The sequence below is a fragment of the Lagenorhynchus albirostris genome, chromosome 3 (genome assembly GCF_949774975.1).
Source record: "Lagenorhynchus albirostris chromosome 3, mLagAlb1.1, whole genome shotgun sequence".
Taxonomy (NCBI): domain Eukaryota; kingdom Metazoa; phylum Chordata; class Mammalia; order Artiodactyla; family Delphinidae; genus Lagenorhynchus; species Lagenorhynchus albirostris.
This window is the reverse complement of record NC_083097.1, coordinates 170,961,229-170,982,475: the sequence shown is the minus strand read 5'-3', so window position 1 is coordinate 170,982,475 and position 21,247 is coordinate 170,961,229. Positions and strand designations below refer to the sequence as shown.

Sequence of the window (21,247 nt, the reverse complement as noted above, 5' to 3'; positions counted from 1 at the left end):
GCCCGCGCCCGCCGGGAGTTGTAGTTCTATGGCCTACGGCGGCCGCGAAGGGACCACGCGCCTGGAGAGCGCGGCAGGAACCACAATTCCCAGGGGGCATCGGGGCGCCGGAGGCGGGAGGCATGCGCCGGTGGTGCCCGTTGATTGGCTGTTCCCTGTCGAGGTGGGGCGGGACAGAGCCGTTGCTTGGGCAACACTGCGAGAATCTAAGCCATCTTTGGGAGGACCCGGAACCTGGGTTTTGTTGTTGTTGTTGTTTAAGGAATAGTCGCCAAATAATTAGGACAGCGTTCTGCAATTTAGAGATTCCTATCCGCGATCTTCATTGATCCAAAGATAGCTCTGGGGAGGGAACTATTACTATCTCCGGTTTATTGTGGAGGAAGCTGAGGTTCAGAGAGGTCAATCAGGTTCCCCAAAGACACACAGCACGAATGTCAGAGAGACTGGAATGAAGGCCCACATCCGTCTGACTCAAAGCCGCAGAGCCAACGGTCAGCTGGATCATTGTGTTTCCTGGACATTTCCCTCATTCACTCTTTCTGGCCTCAGTTTACCCACTAGTTCCCAAGGCCAGGGACGGAGTGGGGCAGAGAGCGCAGACTCACCTCTAACTAAGTTGACTTGATGACAAATGGAATGAAATAATGCCTGGAGCATCTCAGCCCTGGTCTCCAGGGAGATCCCACTCAGGAGTAAGCAGGGCCAGAACTTTAGAATCAGACCTGGAAGGCATGCCTCACCTTATCGTTCAGTTGGGGAAACTGAGGTCAGGGGAGGGAGAGTCTTCTCTGGGATCGGCTGGTATGTGAAGGGTGAGAATAGGCACACATGATGTAACTGCGCTCCAGGCAGCAATCAAAGTGAGTACAAAGGCCTGAGAGACAGGAAAGTTGGAATTGGAGCAGTGTTTGGGAGAGAGGAAGCAGAGACAAAGGTGGAAGGGTGCTCAGGGGCCAGACCACGGCGGGCCTTAGGGGCCTCAGCTCAAGCTGCCACCTGTCCCCAGTTGCTCAGACTTCAGTCTCCCCACTACCCAGAGTGGAGGCCGGACCTGTACTCTGGAAGGGCCAGACTCCTAGGTCTGGACGCCTCTCGCCAGCACATTCCAGATGCAGCTGCCCACGCGGGCCTGTGCACTGTGATGCCACCAGCTGGGAATGTTTTCAACAGACAGCAGCATCCTCCCGAAACCGCCCCAATCCACCCCAAGATGCCCCGGGGGGCCGTGACCTCAGACCTGGCTCATATCTAGGGTTTCCTTCCTGGTGGGGGAGGGGGGTCACTGAATCAGCTGGCCCTGGCTCCCCCAAGACCTAGAGACATCCCCTCGTATCCCTGCAGTCTGGCGGAGCCAGGAGCCTGGACTGGAAGCCAAGACTTCTGAATTCTTTTGCCTCAGTTTCCTCTTTTACTCTCTGGGACATCAGATTCCCTAAACCAGTATCTCCCAAGAGCTGGATCCTGGATCTTGACGGTGAGGAAGCCATTCTCCTTTCAGTCCCTGCTCAAACACAGGCGGTCTCAATTGGTGCCACCTGCGTGTTACCCCGTTTCAGCTCCCGGGCTGGGGTCCTGCCAATCGGAGACTTTCGTCACATGGTCTCTTCTCTTTGTATTTCTTCTTGCAGCTTATTGTCAATGTGTCAACCTATGGCACTGGTTTTCCACTCCTGATGGGGATATCAAATTTCCTTGTAAAACTTAAGCATGAAAATACGAATAACACACGAGACAAGTGGAGACAGATGTCCTTAAGAGGGGGTCATGGCATCGAGACGTTGGGGTTTGGGCAAGACTGTGTTTCAGAAGCTGTTCGCGTGTGCTGGGTTCTTCCCCAAAACTTTTCACCCAAATTGAACCAAGAGACGATCGGGTGAACTTAGACATTCTGTGAGACTTCAGAAATGTTGGGGGGAGGGGAGGGATAAACTGGGAGACTGGGATGGACATACACACACTACCATACATAAAACAGAAAACTAGTAAGGACCTACCATGTAGCACAGGGAACTCTACTCAGTACTCTGTAATGACCTATACGGGAAAAGAATCTAGAAAAGAGTGGATATATACATATGTATAGCTGATTCAGTTTGCTCTACACCTGAAACTAACACAGCATTGTAAATCAATTATACTCCAAGAAAAAATTAATAATAATAAAAAAAAAGGAGACGTGTTGAGGAAGGCAAGGAATGCTCTCTAAATGGAAAGACACGGCATCAGATTCTGGGGGCCGCCGTAACAAACGACCACAAACTTGGTGCCTAACAACAGAAATTAATCCTCTCACATTTCTGGAGACAAGACATCCAAAATTAGTATCACTAGGATGAAATCAGGGTGTGCACAGAGCCGTGCCCCATCTGGAGGCTCCCAGGGAGGGTCCTTACTGCCTCTTCCAGCTTCTGGGGCTCCAGGCGTCCTGGGCTTGTGGCCATGTCCCTCCCGTCTCTGCCTTCGCCTTCACGTGGCCTCTCCTCCGTGTCTGTGTCTCTCATAAGGGTACTTGTGACTGCATTTAGGGCCCCTAGGATGATCTCATTTGAAAATCTTAATGTAATGGCCGCTGCCAAGACTCTTTATCCAAATAAGGTCAGATTCACAGGTTCTGGGGATTAGAACGTGGACACATGTTTGTGGGTCTTTATTCAGCCAATCACAGAGACAAAGGGAGAACAGAAGGCACTGCATGTGCCCTACCCAGGTTTGGCATGAGAAAAAAATGTATTCAAGGACATAACGGTGACAAGAGGGGGCATTTGAGCGTGGATGAGGAATGAGGTTGCCGCTTGGCTATGACGGAGGACCTTGACATTAGAAGACTCGTCCGGGAATTCCCTGGCGGTCCAGTGGTTAAGACCCCTCGATTTCACTGCCAAGGGTCCGGGTTCGATCCCTGGTCGGTGAAATGTGATCCCCAGCCGCATGGCACAGCCAAAGAAAAAAACAAAATACTAGTCCGACCATTTCTGAGGCTGCCTCTCAAATACTCACATACATAAAAAGACCACACGTGTGTATTTTTCAGGTAGAACATGGACAGTGCACACATCAAGAATACAGTTCACGGGACTTCCCTGGCGGTCCAGTGGTTAAGACTCTGCATATCCAATGCAGGGGGCGCGGTTCCATCCCTGGTCAGGGAACTAAGATCCCACAAGGCCGCGTGGGCGCGGCCAAAAAAAAAAGAAAGAAAGAATACAGTTCAATTAATTTTCCAGGACACAGGAGTGTTCCAAAGAACACCCAGCCCCTGAAACCCCCTCATGTCTCCTATCATTGCCCCTGAGGGCGACACCCATCGGACAGTTCACACCATGGGTTGGTTTTCCAGAATGTCCCATAGATGGACATCTATTGTGTCTGACTGCTTCTCCTCATTCTGTCTCAGTCATCCACATTGTTTTGTATTCAGTGGGTTACTCTTTTTCATGGCTGCATAGTACTCCCCCGTGAGTTTGCTGCAGTGTATTTACCCATCCTCCAGCTGACGGAAATCAAAAATAATATGTAGAACTGGGGACTCCCGCAACAGGGCGTTAATTGTGCTGTTCTCACAACTTGTCTGTAGGCTTGACGTCTTCCAGAAAACCACAGGGAGATACCTCTGTACCCAACTAGGATGGCTGCAGTCAAAACGATGGCCAATCACAGCTGCTGGTGAAGAGGTGGGAACACTGGAGCACTCGTGCACAGCTGGTGAGAATGTGAGATGGGGCAGCTGTTGTGGAAGACGTTCTGGCAGCTCCTCAAAAAGCCAACCGGGCTTCCCTGGGGCACAGTGGTTGGGAGTCTGCCTGCCGATGCAGGGGACACGGGTTAGTGCCCCGGTCCGGGAGGATCCCACATGCCGCGGAGCGGCTGGGCCCGTGAGCCATGGCCACTGAGCCTGCGTATCCGGAGCCTGTGCTCCGCAACGGGAGAGACCACAACAGTGAGAGGCCCGCTTACCGCAAAAAAAAAAAAAAAAAAAAAGCCAACCATAGAATCACTATGTGACCCAGCAGTTCCACTCTTGGGTATATACATGAGAGAAATGGCGACTTATGTTCACACTTAAACTCGTACACGTCCGCAGTAGCATGATTCACGACAGCCAAAAGGCAGCAACAACCACGTGTCCAGCAATGGATGATGGGTAAACAGAATATGGTCCCTCCACACATGGGAGCATCACTCAGTCATGCGAAGGGGTGAAGCATTGACACTTGATACAATGTGGATGGAAGTTGAACACAATGCTCAGTGAGAGAAGCCAGACACAGAAGGACACAAAGGGTGTGAGTCCATTGATGGGAAACGTCCAGAACAGGCAAATCCACGGAGACAGAGAGTAGATTCGTGGTTGTCAGGGGCTGGGGAGGGGATGAGGGTAACTGCTGATGGGGACGGGGCTTCTCTTTGGGGTGATGGAATGTTCTGGAACTAGACAGAGGTAAGCATTGACAACTCTGTACTGAAAGCATTAATTGCACAATTTCCTGGGTGAACTGGGTGGCATGTGAATTATATTTCAGTGAAGCTGTTGCGAAAAGCACCTGGGGCGCAGCTCTCTCCTCAGGCGTGGGTCCCCTCCGGTCATACAGGGCCCTGGATCTTGTCCTCCTGGCAGGTGGGGTGGGGACAGTCTATGAAGGGAAGACCAAGCTTCTAGCTGGTGGGAGTGGAGGTGTTATTCCGAGTACCCAGTGAGGTTGTGGATTATCTCATTGCATCCTTCCAGCCTTCCCTCTCCTGGCCTATTTTCCACAGGAGGAGGCAAGGCTTGGGGAGGTGATGCCTGCAGGCCAGTCCCCTGGGTGCTGGCCTCAGGGCTCTGAGTGTGGGGAGACAGTCCGGGCTGGATCCCTATCTCAGTCCTGGGGTCCTGGGCTTGGATGTCTGCCACACCCCCTGCGTGGCCCTCCTGGGGCCAGGAAGAGGGATCGGGGAATCCCTGGAGCCACCAGGAAGGCATCCCAGCGACACCGTCTGGCTGGACCGGTTGGCCCCCCAGCAGTCCATCAGGGCAGGGTTGTCACCTTGTCCTCACCCCGGTGCTACTTAAAGGTGCCACCTGCATCCATGGCTGTAGAATTGAGCCACCAGGAGCCAAAAGGCAGGGAGCCTGGGATGTGTCCTGTGTGGGGCCTTGGGGAAATCCCTGCCCCTCCTGGGCCTTGGCTCCCCCACCTGTCAATGATGTCGCTTGGCTCTGAGTCTGTGAAGGTTTACTGCACTCACCTCGCAGGGCCCAGGGCACTGGGTGGGTGTGTCTGTAACAGGGTGGCCCCATTCCTACCACCTTGGACATGCAGAGACGGATGCTGGGGACAGGGTGCTGGCCTTGGTCATCAACCCGGTCCCCATCAGCTGGCCTCAGACATGCCCAACTGTCCATCCTCCCATCGGCCACCTTGCTGCCCAACACCTGTGTGCACAGCATATGCTCCAACAGTTCCCCTGCCCCTCCACCCACACTTTCCCCCAGGCCCACCCCTCAGCAAAGCCGCATGCCCCCTGGACCTGGCTCTCAGGAAGCTCTAGTTGGAAGGGTAGACAAGCCCCCCGGGGCATTCCCTGTTCAGGGGCCTGGCTGGCAAGGACAGGCACTCGGGCCAGAACTTCCATCCCAACCTCTGACCCCTGGGCAGTTCCGTCTCTCCCTGTCTCTCTGTCTCTCACACATCTGTCTGTCTCTGTCTCTGTCTCAGCCATCTCTGCCTGTGCAGTCTCATAGACTCTGTCCCTCCATCTTAGTCTCTGTCTATCTCTGCCTCTCAGTCTCTTGTCTCTGTCTTTCTCTGTTTCTGGCTCTTTTTTTTTTTTTTACCCTTTTAAAAAATTGATGTGTAGTTAATTTACAATGTTGTGTTAGTTTCAGGCATACCGCAAAGTGATTCAGTTATACATATATACTATTCTGTTTTGGATTCTTTTCCATTATAGGTTATTACAAGGCCTGTGCTGTACACCTGGCTCTTTTTTTTTTTTTTTTGCGGTACACGGGCCTCTCACTGTTGTGGCCTCTCCCGCTGTGGAGCACAGGCTCCAGACGCGCAGGCTCCGCGGCCACGACTCACGGGCCCAGCCGCTCCGCGGCATGTGGGATCCTCCCGGACCGGGGCACGAAGCCGTGTCCCCTGCATCGGCAGGCGGACTCTCAAGCACTGCGCCACCAGGGAAGCCCACTGGCTCTGTCTTTATATCTCTCTGTCTCTGGCTCTGTCTCTCCCTCTCTTTGGCTCTGACTCCCGCCGTGTCTCTGTGGCCCGCCGCTCTCACACTCCCGCAGCCCCTGCAGGCCAATCTGGCTACTCACGGACAAGCACCGCCCTCCCCGCCCCGCAAGGCAAACAAACACGCGTGGAGGCCGGAGTGTTTTCCCGAATGGGCCCCGCCCTTGTACTGGCCCCACCCCCGTGGGGAGTCATCCCGCCCCCTGCGGCTCTGGTCCCGCCCCCCAGGAGCCGCATTGGCCTGTCCCAGACTCTGCAGGGCGGTCAGGCCGCCCTGACCACGGCCCCGCCCCGCATCCTGGCCCACCCACTGTGGCTCTGGCCCCGCCCCCGAGGCGCCCTATTGGCCCCGTCGGGCACTCTGCCCCCCATCTCGCAATGGCAGAGCCGCGGACGCGCGCGGGGAGTCAAGACCAGGCGGCGGCGAGCGGGGCGCGGGGCCATACGCGGCCGCCTGTGGCTGGGCCTGGCGTGGCTACTGCTGGCACGGGCGCCCGGCGCCGCGGGGACCCCAAACAGTCCGCGGAGACCACGCAGCTACATGCATCTGGAGGGCGACGTGCGCTGACGGCGCCTCTTCTCCTCCACCCACTTCTTCCTGTGTGTGGACCCCAGCGGCCACCCGCTGGCGCGACAGCCCTGACAGTGAGTAGCCGGGGGCGCTGCGCGGGGGCAGGGGTACAGGGCAGATAGGCGGACAATAACAGCAAAGGCAGCAGTAGTAGCAGCAGTGAACTGGGCCCTCTCTCACTTGAGGGAGGGTCCGGAGGCTTCTCTGGCCGTGTGGCGTCAGCCAAGTCATTTCCTGACTGGGGCCTCAGTTTCCTCAACTGTAAAATGGGGTCCAACTCACTTGGAAGGAGGGTTGGACAGTTGGGGTGAAGGTCACAGGGGAAGCTCCCAGCTCTGGTCCTGGCTCAGCAGAAGGGTCTTTGTGAGATAATTGACGTTGGGGTCACAGGACCCATTTACAGAGGGGAAGCTGAGGCTCCCGGAAGGGCCCCCGTGGGCCCAGTACATAATGAGATGGGGGCAGAGCTGGGTTTGAACTCTGAACTCCCCACCCTGCAAAACAAAACTCAGGACCTGCCAGAGTTGGGGACCCCTCTATGTCTTCCTAGACACCCATTTGGCAGATGAGGAAACTGAGGCACAGAGAGGGCAAATGACCTGCCTGAGGTGGGAGGTGGGGGGCATGGAGCTAGGGCTCCAAAGTGCCCAGAACCTCATCGAGTTGGAGTCATATCCCTGCTGCCCTGCCCAGCAAGCAGTAGGTGCTCAATAAGTGTTTGTGGAATGTATGAGGCAAGAGGAGATGAAGGGACAAAGAAGGAGGAGGAGGTTGCTGATAAGTGGGAGACCAGGGCGGTCGGTGACCCCAGGCTTGTCTCAGTCTCCCCACATTTTTGAGGCTGGGCAGGGGAGCGGGGGAGCTGAGCCATTGCCGGCCACTGCCTGAATCACCACCATTAGGGCAGATAATCACCCCTGCCCTTCCCACCTGCTTTCATCTGGGGCTCTCAAGGCCCTCATTAGGCTAACTGGACGAGGGCAAGGTCAGGGGGAGTGGCTGGGCCGGTTGCTCAGTGCTGGGCCTGGCCAGGAAGGGTGGCCTCGGGCTGGGGGTGAGGTCTGGCTCTGCTGGGTGACCTGGGACAGTCAGTGCTTCTCTCTGAGCCTCGGTTTCCCCATCTGGGCAGCGATAAGGGTGACAATGAGGCGGTGGGCTTGAGTTGAGCCTCATAAAGAAGGAGCTGGCCATGCACAAGAGGAGCTGAGTGCCTGACCCAGGAAATAGCAGGTGCAAATGTCCTGTGGGACATGAGGTGAGCTGCCCGTCACCTGAGGCATCCAAGTCCAGAGTGAACACCAGAGGGCAAGGCCTTGACTCCAGATTAGGCCCCAGTGCCTGGGTGTGGCTCAGAGAGTGTGGGCTGGGGCTTGTCCCCCAGCTCTGCTTCACTGGATAGGAAACATCAGCTCAGATGGGGCAGGGCTCGCCCAGGGTCATCCATCCACAGACAGGGCCCGAGAAACTGGCTCTGCCACTTCTCAGGCCTCAGTTTTCCCCTGTGGGCACGGTCCACACCTCCCTCCAGGGGCTGCTGTGTGGGCTTGGTGGGATACAATGCCTGGCATACAGTTGGCATTCAAGCAGTGTTAGCGGGTATCATGGATGCGAACACACTGTGCTTTAAACACCCTGTGTCCCACCCCCAGGCCGTTGCCTGGGCCGTACCTCCTGTCTGGAATTGTCTCCCCCATAACCGGCCACGGCTGTGGCTAGCCGAGCTGTCAGGGTCGTTGCCGGGGGTCTACATCTGATAGCAGCAGCTCACCTGGCAGGCACTCACCTCCTCTGGCTTGGTTTTCTCATCCCTGACTAACGGGGCCCTCCCCTGGGCTCCCCGTTGCCCTCCAGAGAAAACCCTGAGCTCTCCCCAATGACTTCCTCCGACCCATCAGGGCCAGTCCTGCCTCAGGCCTTCCCCCTGGCCTGGTGTCCTTCCTCCCCCACCCCGTCACTCCCACGGCCACGGCCACTCCCACGGACCTGCGTGGTCCCTGGTGCATCCCCACGCCCAGCACAGGGCCAGGAGCACGGTAGGTACTTGGGGAATGTTCCCCACACGAATGAATGAATGAAGAGCGGGGTGGGTGGGCAAGTGGGTGGTGGGCGGGCCCTGACCCAGCCCCTCCCCGCAGGCGTCTTCTTCGGGATGCGCTCCATCCGCGTGGGCGTCGTGGCGCTCAAGGCCGTGAACACCGGCTTTTATGTGGCCATGAACCGCCGCGGCCGCCACTCCGGGTCGGTGAGTGCAAGTGCGCGGGGCGGGCTGGGGTGCGTGGGGCGCGCCCGAGTGGGGGCGTGGCCAGGGGCGTGGCCAGGGCCGCTGTGAGCGGGTCTGCGCTAAGTTCCGGGAGCGCATAGAGGAGAAGGGCTACACCTACGAGTCCGTGCCCTGGCGCCACCGCGGCCGGCCCATGTTCCTGGCGTTGGACGGGCGGGGGGCCCCGGGGCGCGGGGTCCGCACGCAGCGACACCACCCGTCCACGCACTTCCTGCCCGTCCTGGTCTCCTGAGGCCCAGGATCCATGAGTGACGGCTGGACCGAGATTCCAGGAGGCGCGCGAGCCGGGCGGGCAGCTGAAGACCGTGGCCGGGGAAGGCCCGATCCGGGCGAGCCCGTGTCTGGTTACTCAGTGGTTTCACATGCGTTGAGCGCCTGCTGTGCTGGGCACTGGGGACACCGCCGGACCCCACAGACGCGGCCGGCCCTCAGGGAGCCCCTGAGTCTGAGGGGACACTGAGCTGAGCAGGGGCCATAGGAGTCCAGTCACAAGCTGGGGTCAGGGAGGCTTCGACAAAAGCACCTGCCAGGCGGGAGACGGGGACTCGGCCACGCGGGGGCCGGGTCTGGGAGGGCACTCCAGGCTGGGCACAGCCAAGCAAAGGCTCGGACCTGGGAACTCATTGGGGTGCCTGGGGCAGCGAGGAGGTGAGGGAGCCTGGGGAACACCGACCCGCCACAGACTGGCAGGGCCTGGTCCTGGGCCACCGAGCACGTGTCACCTCATGAGGCAGAGGGGACTTCGCAGGTGGGATTAAGTTAAGGCCCCTGAGACGGGGACGACCCTGGATTCCCTGAGGGGCCCAGCATCATCCCAGGGTCCTTATTAGAGGGAGGCTGGCTGGAGGGTCAGAGGCAGAGAGAGACGGGAGATGCTGCGCTGCTGGCTGTGAGGATGCAGGAGGGGCCGCGAGCCAGGGGTGCGGCGCCTCTAGAAGCTGGAAAAGGCGGAACCGATGCTGCCCTGGAGCCTCTGGAGGAACCAGCCCTGCCCACGCCTGCATTTAGCCCCTAAGATGTAAATTGTGACCCCAGGACTGATATGATAAGCGTGTTGTTTTAAGTCACCAAGTTTTGGTGAGTTGTCACAGCTGCCCTTGGAGACGCGAACACGGTGTCCTCAGAGCCCCTCAGATCCGGCAGGGTGTACAGGCTGGGGTGGGGGTGGGGCGTGATCAGCCTCCTGGGGGTTGATCTTCCTCCGAGTTGCAGGGGTGGAGCCAAGAGGGTGCAGGGGAGGCTCCCACCCCTCCCAGCAGCCAGCTTCCACTTCAGAGACAGAAAACCAATATGGGGGGCACTTCCCAGGGCGCAGGCTGGACACTCACCGGCCGAGGCAGCCGTGTGACCCTGATGGGGGACAGCCTGTGGATGACACGCCAGCTGCGGGGGCTCGGCCGGCTCACCTCCCCGGCCCGGGGCTGCGCCCCCCGACGCACACAAGTAACACGCCAACCACCTGCTTTTCTTTCTAAGTAGATGTATTTTTAAATAGCTTTCAAGATACACATATTTTCTCCTTTAAAAAACGTCTGTCAGAGCAGTTTCGTCCTTGTTTTGCTGGTCATCCTGGTGGTCCCGGGGCCCCGAGCTTGGAGTGGGGCGCAACGGCCTGTCCACGCGGTTGGGACCCCAGCCGAGCGACTCCACCCTGTCTCTCCACAGATCATGCAGGGCCGCGAGTGAGCTCAAACGTCCATTTATTTCAAAGCAGTAATAATTTAAAATTATAAAAACCTTTCTGCCGTCGAACACGTAGAGGGTGAGGTCAGAGACAAACAGGAAGGGAGTCAGACGCCCCAGGCGGCATGTGCCTAGCCTGGCCCGCCCGGCCCTGGGGAGGCCGGGCTCCCTCAGCAGCCGGGAGGGGCGGGTCCTCCAAGCCTGTGCCGCGGGGGGGGGGGGGGGCCCCCGGCGGCACCGCAGTCCGTGGGCGCGAGGGGTGCGGGAGTCCGCGGCATCCGCAGTCCCGACCCGCAGCCCGGTGCTCGCCCTGGGGGTCGGCTGGGACGCTCAGGAGCTGCTGGCTGGGTTCTCGTTACCGGGCGAGCTGGAGGAGGATGACGAGGAGGAGGAGAAGCTCACGCCCGCCAGGCCCGGGGGGTCGGTGGCCGTGTTCTGTCCTGTGAGGCTCTTTCGGCAGACGGGACAGCTGTCGTGCTTTGTGGGAACAGAGGGGAGAGGGGAGCTGTTCAGAGGTGGGCGGGGCGGGGAGGGTCCCGGGCCGGCCCGCCGCTCACCTGCTCCAGCCAGGGCACGATGCAGCCGTCGTGGAAGAGGTGGTTGCAGGGCAGCTGCCGCACGCGCTCGCCCAACCCGTAGTCGTCCTTGCACACGGGGCACTCCAGCCCGGAGCCTGTGGGAGCGGGCAGGCCATGGGGCTCTCAGGGGGGCTTCTCTGCAGCCCCCGCCAGAGGTGTCCCAGGGGATGGAGGGCACACTGGCCTCCGGACCACTGAGAAGGCTGGGCACAGGCGCGTACCTACGTGCTCCTCGGTCACGGGGATGGTGGGGAGGGCCTGGATTTTCTCTTTGTCTGCGGGTGGGGGACCCGTGTTTTCAAACTGATTGAGGAGCTGAAACACAAGAGGCCAGAGTGCCGGGAGCTTGTTGGCGGGTGGGCAGGGCCCTCGCCCCACGGGGCTCTGAAATGCAAGGCTGGGTTACCTGCAAAAGCACCGAGGCCCCGTTTGTCCTGGCCCGACCCCCTCAGGGGTCAGAGGTCTGCTGCCCCCAGGAGGCCCAGCCCCGGGCTTCTGCCCACTCTTCTCATCTAGTGAGCGTCACTTCACAGCCGGGGCCGGCAGGCACCTCCCACGGCCGAGGCACCTCCCCAAATCCTCGCGCGGCTACAACCAGGGGACCAGGCGCCAGTGACAAAAATGCTCAGTGGAAGGCCCCAAGGTGGTCACGTCCCCACCTCACAAGTGCCACCAGGGACGCGGACGTGGGAGACGACACCCCGTCCTCCAGGGAGCACGGGCCTATAAAGTCGTCGTGCCCAGTGCCAGCCCCAGGGAGGCCCCTGTACCTGCGTGATGATCGCATCCAGGCCGTTGGCCCCCCAGGCGTAGTCCATTGGGTTTGAATGCAGGACGCCCCTGGGCAAAGAAGTCTGGGGTTCAAGTGGCAGAGGGGCCGGACAGGGCACAGGGGGACCCCCCCACCTACTCACCAGGGGCCCAGGCCCAGGTTGGGGATGGTGGCCGGGGTGATGATGCCGTTGACCAGCTGCTGGATGATCCTGGAACAGAGCAGCCAGGCCCAAGGTTAGCGCCCTCCCAGGGAGGGGCCGGCGTCAAGGGGCTGGCTTTTCAACTGGTAATAATAAGAACCAAACACGAAAGGCGCCCAAAGGCAGTGTCTCCTTGAGGGCTGCATGGCACCTGTCAATGCACGACTGCATCCAACTCTCATTTTGCAACCTGGGGAAAGCACCGTGGGGGATCCCAGGGGCTTGAGGAACCGTGGGATCAGCCCGGCTGTTCGCGGCGGCCCTGAAACGTGCCGGCTGAGGTCACAGTGAGCCAAGGCTGTGTCCTGAGCTGGACAGGCCTCGGCCTACCTGCAGTCAAGTTCCGTCTACAAAGACCCACGAAAGCTCAGCCCCGACTCCTGCAGGGCTGGGACGGGCCTACTAGGTCCTCCTGTCCTCATGACCCCGCACGCGGGAGGGGCAGGGACACCGGACACCGCATACCACTGCTCGCCTGCACCCGGGACGGCTCGTCTGGGCGTGGACCAGCGCATCTCAGCAGATGAAGATGCCCATGGGGCGGAGGCCCCTCTGAGAAGGACGATTGGGGGCGGGGGCGGTGGGGGAGGGCAGGCAGGCAGTGGGCACACAGCTCCTCAGGCCAGCCGGACCCACCGGGGAACTGCCCTGCCCAGGGGACAGCCCCTGAGCCAGCACCCACACCTCCGTGCCCACAGAACCTCCTGGAAGGATAGCTGGCTGCTCTGCCTGAGCGGGGTGGGGCGGGCTCGAAGCCCCGAGCATCCCGCCCGCGGCCGCCCCCGGGCCCCCTCACCCTTCCAGCGTGGGGACGCCTTCGTGCCGGCCGGTGGTCCGCCTCGCGGTGAGGCGGGCGCGGGGCTGCCGGGCGCCGTACCGGTGCCGGGAGTGCTGCTCTCTCTCCCGCCGGCTCTCGGGGTCCCTGCCGTCGTCGGCCTGTGCCCCGGGGGGGAAGGTGGGAATCTCGAAGCTGTCATCAAAGATGCCGAAAGCAAAGTGCCCGTAGCCCTGCGGCAGCGTGAACAGGGGCTGGTCCACGTTCTGCGGAGAGGAGGGCCGTGACCGCGTGGATGGGGGCGCGGAGGGGGCGGGGGCAGGGAGAGAGGCCACTGCTCACCGCTCACCTCGAACGGCTGCCGGCTCTGGTCCGCGGGGGCTGTGGAGGGGGCCGAGCCATTCTCTGCACTCCTGGGAGGACAGGCGCCGTCAGCAGTGGGACAAAAGCAGGACCCCCCCTACCCATGGGCCTCAGGCCGCCTTCCACAGCCCCTGCCCAGGGCCCGAGGCAGGAGGCTGAGGAACCTAAGGGCGGAGGTCCAGCCCAACCCCCACCCAGGTCCAGCCGCTGGCCCTCGTCACGGCCCCCCCGTCCCCCCTACCAGGTTCGGCCAGCGCACCCTCGGGCCAGGGGTCTGTGCCGGGGGCAGCCTTACCTGGTCTCTTCTGGAAGCTCCTCGATAAAGCCAGACTCGCATCTTGGGCAGATGTAATCCTGCAGGAGGAGAGGGCAGCGAGCGTGATCTCTGGGCTGTGGTAGGGCCAGCATGGGCGTCATCTCAAGGCCCTGGGTGTGAACCCGCCAGGTCCGGCCGGGCTGCCCCGGGCAGGGCTGGCGCACAGACGCCCTTGCCCTTGGCTACGGCCTCCGATGCTCCCCTCGCAGGTGGCCTCCTCGACCTCCCATGTCCCCGAGTCCATCAGCCGGTGCTCCCCACAGTGACAGAAGTCACAGTTTCAGGGCCTTCAGTCAGCCGCATCCATCAACAAGCTAGTTGACGTGGGTTCAGCAAACTCTCCCAACTTGGGGGACACGAGAGTGTTCTGTGACACCCTCACCCACACTCGCACAAAAAGGAGTGCGGGGAGAGTGACTAGCGGGGCTCCAGGACTATCTGGGCCTCGGAGCAGATCTGCTCCCAGGAAGGTGGCCACCAAGGGCGGGAGGCACCACCCAGGCAGAGGGACCGGCCTGCGGAACATTCTGGCAGCCCCAGCATGCAGCCCATGACACCAGGCTGGAGCTCGACTCCATCCACACCGGCCACCTGCCCTCCCAGCCCTTGCTTTCCCCAGGCCGGACAGCCAGCGGGCAGAGACCATGATGTTCCAAGGCAGCGGAGAGGGGGACCTGCCCCAGGGACGGCAAGACGTCTGAGCACCAAAGCCGCCACTCTGGCCCAGAACTGGGCCCAGGCCACACGTGTCCCAAAGCCACGCAAACAGGGCGCTGAGCCGCGAGCGTGAGGTCCTTCCACCCGAGGCCAGCCGCGTACCCACGGGGAGAGGCGCGGTTCCTGGGGGCAGAGGGCACCGCTGGCCTTGCCACCCTCTGCGGGGAGCGACGCCGGGGTGCAGCGGGCACGGCCCACCCTGCGGACGGCGGGACCATCACGGTGCATACCGTGTCCCCCCACGTGCCCCGCTCCAGAAAGCAAAGGAAGGTCGAGGATCAGAGGACGCTGTCTGAGCCACGGGGAGGGCGGCTGGAGCTGCACAGGTGATGGGGACTTGTATCCAGAATACCTACAGAACTCTCACAATTCAACAACGAAAAGACAAACACCCTGGTTAAAAAACGGCCAGACAGAATGGCAGTGTGATGAACTGGAAGATCGGGATTGACATACGTACACTAACATGTATAAAATGGATAACTGATAGGAACCTGCTGCATAAAAAAATAAAAATAAAATTCAAAACAAATACAAAAACCGGACAGAGGATCAGAACAGACGTTTCTCCCAAGATAGACAAGTGGCAACAAGCCAAGAACAGACACACAACACAGGCAACAGGGAAACGCAACCCGAAACCAGCAGGACACACTTCACACCCGCCCTGGACGGCTGGACCCACAAAGCCAGCAGGGACCAGTGCGGGGAGGAGCTGGAGGAATCGGAGCCCCTACATGGCCGGTGGGGGCGTGAAACGGGGCAGCGTCCTCGGAAAACAGCCACAGTCACCCCACGACCCTGATTCCACAGCCAGGTGCCCACCAGAGGCAACGGAGACGCACGTCCACAGCAGCCAAAGGTGGACACAACCTAAGTGTCCACCAGCGGACGACGGACAAACACCACATGGTCCCTCCACACACGGGAGCATCACTCGGCCACGTAAAGGGGTGAAGCCTCGACACTCACTACCACGTGGATGGACCCTGACAACAGGATGCTCAGTGAGAGAAGCCAGACACAGAAGGACACACAGTGTGTGATCCATTGATGGGAAACGTCCAGAACAGGCCAATCCACAGACACAGAGAGTGGACTAGTGGTTGTCAGGGGCCGTGGTGACAGCTGATGGGCACAGGGCTTCTGTTTGGGGTGATGGAATGTTCTGGACTTGGACAGAGGTGACTGCTGGCTTCAGGACTCTGAGTGGACTGAACACACCAACGTGTATGCTTTAAGTGGGTGGTGTATCGCAATAATGCTGAGCCAGAAACAACAGGGATGGCAGTGCTCTGCCCTCCTGAGCAGGGGCGAGGGGCCCAGGGGAGGCTCCCCTACACAGTGAGTGGCCATGACAGTAGTCACTGGCGTGGGATTTCCAGGGCCGGCGGGGACATCACTCAGGGGCTCCTCCTAAGGCCCCCCAGCCAGCCCTCAACCTGTTGTTTATTTCAACGTTTCACAGGGTGCAAAACGTGGCCACAGGAGGCTTTGTGATGGGTGACCAGGGTTCTCACCCCCTCTGCCCAGCCCCCGGGGGGAGGGCAATGGACACAGGCAAACGTGGCTGCAGGTGAGTCTGTGGTGACCGAGGTTAGGAAGCTGGGAACCAGACGGCCCCTGAACACAAGCTCACAGGCAAGCTAGGACTCTGGCCTGCCCACACCACCAGGGTCTGATCTAGGTCAGCAGGCAGGTCCAGAACCTCACTGGAGCCTGGCAGAACCCCCGTGAGAAGCATCTCTCTCTCTCTCCTGGGGACCCTGCCTGCCCCAGGCCCGCACCCTGCCCCAGGGTGAGCCTGGAAGAGCCAGGGCGGGGCCGGCGCCACACCCTGCTGGAGATCGGGCACCCCCTCTTCCACTCTTGAGGCTCGCCACTGCTCCTGGGTGCCTGAGAGCCTGTCACCTCGCCATTCTCTGGAGTCTCTGTGTCTCCCTGAGCCCAAGTGCTCCCCACCTCACCTTGCAGCCCCAGAACAACCCAGCCCGGCCACGCCCACTCCCAGCTCCGCCCATCTCTGGGCCTCTGCCATCCCCTGTCCCCTGTGTCCCCTCGATCCGAGCAGATATCTACCTGGCTTGCTCCCTCTTGGAAGCTGGGTCTGCTCAAACATCACCTCCCGGCTGCAAGCCTCGGTCTCCCCATCTGCAAATGGAGGGTGGCCTCAACCCCAGGCTCTGGAATCCGGCAGCCGCGGCTGTCCTGCAGCTCAGTGCTGGCTGTGGTCAGGCCCTGCTCTGCGCCCTCCATCCTTGGAGAGCCTCACGCCCTGAGACTGAGTGGCCTGGCTGAGCAGTGCTCGCCCCGCACCCAGGGATTCAGGCAGGGCCCCGGGCTCTGCTCGCAGGCGGTGGGGAAGGCCCAGACCCTGATCTTCCAATGCTCTCCTCCAAGGGCGTGTCCCTGAGATTTTTATTACATCACTGTGTAATAAAAGCGGTGGAAACCCTGGGATGGAGTGCTCGCCCCCCACAGGGCAGGGCCTGTCTCCCTCGCAGAACCCTAGCTCGTGAGCACCTGTTCCTAGCCGAAGACTCCTCATCTTGAGGAGATGGCCGGCAAGAGGGCCATCCAGTCATCATCACCACGGCAACAGCCGCCGACCGGCAGACGAGTGCTACAGTGCTACGTTTACTGAGCGTTTGCTCCCTGTGCTCGGCCAGCTGGGGCCCTCAGAGACAGGCCTCACCCTTCACGCGCCCTTTCACACCACGTGCAGACCCAGGGTCCCCAGCCAGGCGTGTGTGGTGAAGCCGGGGACGCTGAGGTGGGAGCTGGAGAGATGCTGGCCTCGGCGGGCCCAGGGCCCCCAGAAAAGGTTGGGGCGCAGAGCTGCGGGGGGTATGTGAGCTCAGGTCCAGATACAGACCTGACGAGACTCCCCACGCCCCTGCAGCCCCTCGTGCTCCCAGCCTGACCTCACCAGCCCGCAGACCCCAGGGGCAACCCTCCTCAGATGCCACTGGGCCCACCAGACCCGTGGGCCAGTGCCCCTGCCCCGCAGCACTCTCTTCTGCGTCTTAGCAGCTGCCACACAAAGCGCATTCATGCCCCTCTGTCCTCCCCAGCGTCTGTGAGCCCCACGCATGCTGCTGAATGCCGGGGTGCAGCACCGTCCCGGGGCCTCGCATCACCCGGGGCCCGCTAAGTGCCGGCAAGCGCCCATCCACGTGACACATGGGCCCACCCTGCCGGGGGTGCGCCTCACTTCAGCCTCCAACGGCGCCGGGAGGCTTGGAGGTGCAGCCGGGGAGCCCCACAGTGTGGCTCTGTCTGGCACCCCTCGTCCAGCCGCCCCTCCGGGGCTCAGCCCCCTGCTGCACCCCCAGACTCCCGCCCTGTGGGGCAGCCCTCATCTCTGGGCCCCTGGGTCTCAACTCCAGGCGCAGGGCTGAGCCTCCCTGGGCCTCGGCAGCAGCGGGGGAAATGGGCGCCCTCGGCAGCAGCACAGCACGCCGGGTGGGTGGGGGCCCAGCCTGCTCCCCAGCGGCTCTGTGTGGAGGACAAGGTGCGGGTGCACAAGGCTGGGGACACACACGGGCCTTCTCTCCTCACCCTGATGGCCCTCCGAGGCAGCTGCCAGGTCCTGTCCCCGTCCTCCGACCCTGCTCAGGGACACTTCTGAGAGGAAGACAGGGGTCATCCACAGGACAGCAGGCCTCAACAAGGCCACCCGTGGTGGTGGGCCAAACCCCAAACACCACCTGGTCCGCCCACCCGCGGGGCCCGCCCGCGGACGCCCCATGTCCACCTCGTCCCTGGTGCTCCCGTTTCCTGGGGGAATCGAGTCTGGGCCTGCGCACCTGCGCAGAGGCCTCCGGATTGGCCAGCCGGTCCGGTTCCTGCTCCCACACGCCCGCTCCAGGCAGGCACCAGCCCCTCCCCGGCTTCCCGGGCCCCCCCTGCCCACGCGTGCCCGTCAAGCACAGGGGTGCCCTCGCCAACCCGTCTGACAGGCGAGGAGACCGAGGCCCAGGGCGTCTGGGCTGCTGGGAGGAAGCCTGCGGGCAGAGGGCCGCGACAGCAGGTCAGGAGGAGCAGCTCAACACCAGCCAGCGTCTCTCTGCACACCAACCTCGGGCCGGTTTCCCGTGAACAGAGGTCCGTGCTGGCGGGCGGCCGGGGCTGGGGGGCAGGGGTGGTGGTGGTGGTGGCGGGGAGCGCAATTGCTGGTGGGGCACTTCCAACGTCACCACGTTAAGAGCCCACCTTCCTGCCCCCGAGAACACCAAGTGCGCCCCTTACTCATAAACAGACACCCACTCTACTGGGCCTCTTCCAATCCCGTCCCAAACTCCACGCCGGTCCCCTCCCTGCCATTATTTGCGCTTAACAGAATTTACCAAGTTCCCGATCAAATATTTGCCAATCGCTTGTTCAGCGTTGGCTCCCTATAAACTGGGAGGGCAAAGGTCATGGCTACCTTGTCACCACTGGATCCTGTGACTAGGAAAAACCTCGCTAGCCCAGTGACAGTCGGAAAAGATCAGGGTCCTTGGGGGCCAGGACCCGGGCCCCAGGCTGGCCCCAGGAGGGGAGGCCAAAACAGCTAGCAACACAGACTGCTCGGCCCCAGGCTTCCGATGGCTCTGGACAGGCCACTCTGGGGTAAGCCTGAGACCCAGGGCCTGTCCAGGGCTCACAACAGCTGCGAGGGGCTGCGTGCAGCTCCTCCAGGTTGGGGACTGTCCTGCGACCAGCCCCTTCCTGCCAGTCGAGGAAACCAGACCCATTGCTGGGGCGTGCAGGGAGCCGGAAGACGCAGAAGGAGGACTTCTTCCGGGACGCTGGAGTGGGGGAGTGGGGCAAGTCTCAGCTCCTCAAGTCTGCTCATGCACCCAGGGTTTCGATTTATGCACCCCCACCAAGCCCCTTGCCTCTGGAAGCCACACCACCTCTACCCTTTCTCTCCTCCTGGGCCCAGGCACTCCTCTCCCCTCCAAACCCTGACTCTAGCTCAGTCTCCTCTGAAGCTGGGATTATGTCCACCAACTCCTCCTGCCTCCCCCAGGAAAGCCCACAGCTGCAAAGGCAGGACTAAGAGCCTGGCTCTAAAATCAACCAGGTGACCAAGGAGAGCTGGTACTCTATCAATCGTTGCCACCTGCAGCTCCTTCCCCTGGTCAACCGCACCGCCCGCTTCTTGCTCCCCGGGAGCTAGCCGAGCGGCAAATGCCGGGAGCGGGGCCGCCGTGCCTTCAGTCTTCCACCCGTGCAGCGGGGGAGGGTCGGCCGGGAGCTGGGGCACTGATCCCATCCTGGACCTACCGACTCGGAACTTCCGGGCTGAGAGGTCTGGAAACCGAGCCTTTCACGAGCAGCCCTCCCGCGGCCTCCACCCGGGCGAGGGCGCAGGGCCCACCTGGGTGCAGGCCCCCACCCCCGGGAGGCAGAAGAACGCAGGATTGGGCCGCCGTCGGGCCCGGGAGAGCGGCGACTCCCTCCCACGAGGCGGCCGCGGCGCCGACCGCGCTCGGGGCCGGCCCCGTTCCCTCCCGGCCGCCGGCCCAGCTGCGCCACCAGGGCCGCCCGCTTCCGGGCCCTCCGCGGGGACCTCAGTTTCCCCGTCCGAGCCAGCTCGCCTCAGGCTGAGGCAAAGGCCCCCGCCCGCCTGGCCTGGGCCTCACCGGCAGGCGCGGCACGATCTCGACCGAGCAGCAGTGACAGAAGTACCGTCCGGGCTGCGGTGACGCCTCGGCCATGGCCACCGCCGCCTCCTCCGCGCCGCCCGCCCCCCGCGCGGCACTCGCCGCCCGCCGCCGGCCGTTTGCTGCTCCCTCGCCGGCCGACGCTCCCGCGCACGCTCACGCAAGGCACGCAGGGCACGCACGGCGTGAGACAGGGAAGGGCGGCGGAAGCGGAGCAGGCGGCGCACGCGGCGGGCGGTGGCCCGGGCGACGGTGGCTGCCGAGGGGCAAACTAGGAGCGGGCGCAGGGCCGGGGCGGGGCCAGGCTGTGGGGATGGCAGGGGGGCGGGTCCTGAGGGGGCGAGGCCGAGTACCCCTGGCAAACCTGGATCAGGGCCCGGGGTGGGGTTGGGGGCGGGGCCGAAGGCTGCGGGAAAGGCCGAAGGCGGGTCTTGGGCGGGTCCGAGCCCCTCCTCTTCTACAAATCTGCAAAGGTCCCCGCTTCCCTCATTATTGCTCTTATTGCCAAGTCCCACCTTTCTCTTACCTTTCTGTCCTCACTGTACCTGGGACGCTCTTGAGCGCTCTCACCTCCGGGCCTTTGCACTGGCTGTGCCCCTACCCGGTGCACCGTTCCCAAGACACCTGCGTGGCTTCCTAACCCACACGCTTCAAGTCTTTGCTCAAATGTCCATCTATGGAGGCGCCCTCCGCAATAGCACTCATTTCCGCCTGATAAACTGTAGGGTCAGCTCCACAACAGAAGGGATTTTTGTATCTTGTTCCCAGCTGGTCTCAGAACAGTGCCTGGCACACAGGCAATCCATAAACATTCGTTGAATGCATACAGACAGGAGACCCATTCCTGAATCAAGGAGGGCTGCCCTCCCATGTCTCAGTGTGGCACATGGGATAAGAGAGTCTGAGGCCTGCCAGGTATGGTCTTGTTTCCATGATGTCTTCGGGTGAGAAGAGGGCAGAAAACCTAAACCCCCCAAAAAATTAATCAGCAGGCCAGGGTCATTTCTGAGGTTAGTTCTAGGCCAATCATGCACTTATTTCTTTATCCACTCGACAAACTTTCATTGAGCTCCTGTAGTATGCCAGACCCTTTGCTGGGTGCAAGGACACA

At 61.4% G+C, this 21,247-nt stretch overlaps 2 protein-coding genes across 18 annotated transcripts; one reads left to right on the top strand and one right to left on the bottom strand.

Moving 5' to 3' along the window:
* Positions 1 to 6,375: 6,375 nt before the first annotated feature.
* Positions 6,376 to 10,825, top strand: FGF22 (fibroblast growth factor 22). The gene is given in 4 exon segments (XM_060146439.1): positions 6,376 to 6,842; positions 6,844 to 6,869; positions 8,931 to 9,037; positions 9,126 to 10,825. Coding segments are annotated over 4 exon segments (783 nt in total). The 3' UTR covers positions 9,309 to 10,825.
* On the bottom strand, positions 10,540 to 20,280 carry RNF126 (ring finger protein 126). Of its 17 annotated transcripts, none has more exons than XM_060145880.1 (10): positions 18,044 to 18,900; positions 16,562 to 16,633; positions 13,745 to 13,803; positions 13,429 to 13,499; positions 13,189 to 13,281; positions 12,252 to 12,320; positions 12,108 to 12,177; positions 11,559 to 11,652; positions 11,317 to 11,432; positions 10,540 to 11,236 (listed from the first exon to the last, which is right to left on the bottom strand). In XM_060145880.1, exons 1-10 carry the CDS (start codon positions 18,231 to 18,233, stop codon positions 11,090 to 11,092), a joined length of 981 nt encoding a protein of 326 aa, XP_060001863.1. In that variant the 5' UTR covers positions 18,234 to 18,900; the 3' UTR covers positions 10,540 to 11,089. The 17 variants fall into 17 exon arrangements, 16 of the variants coding, with proteins under 16 accessions (XP_060001863.1, XP_060001861.1, XP_060001865.1 ...); XM_060145878.1 differs by having other exon boundaries at positions 13,108 to 13,281; positions 18,044 to 18,896; XM_060145882.1 differs by lacking the exons at positions 16,562 to 16,633; positions 18,044 to 18,900 and adding an exon at positions 20,116 to 20,272 and having other exon boundaries at positions 13,108 to 13,352; positions 13,436 to 13,499.
* Between the last annotated feature and the right edge of the window lie 967 nt (positions 20,281 to 21,247).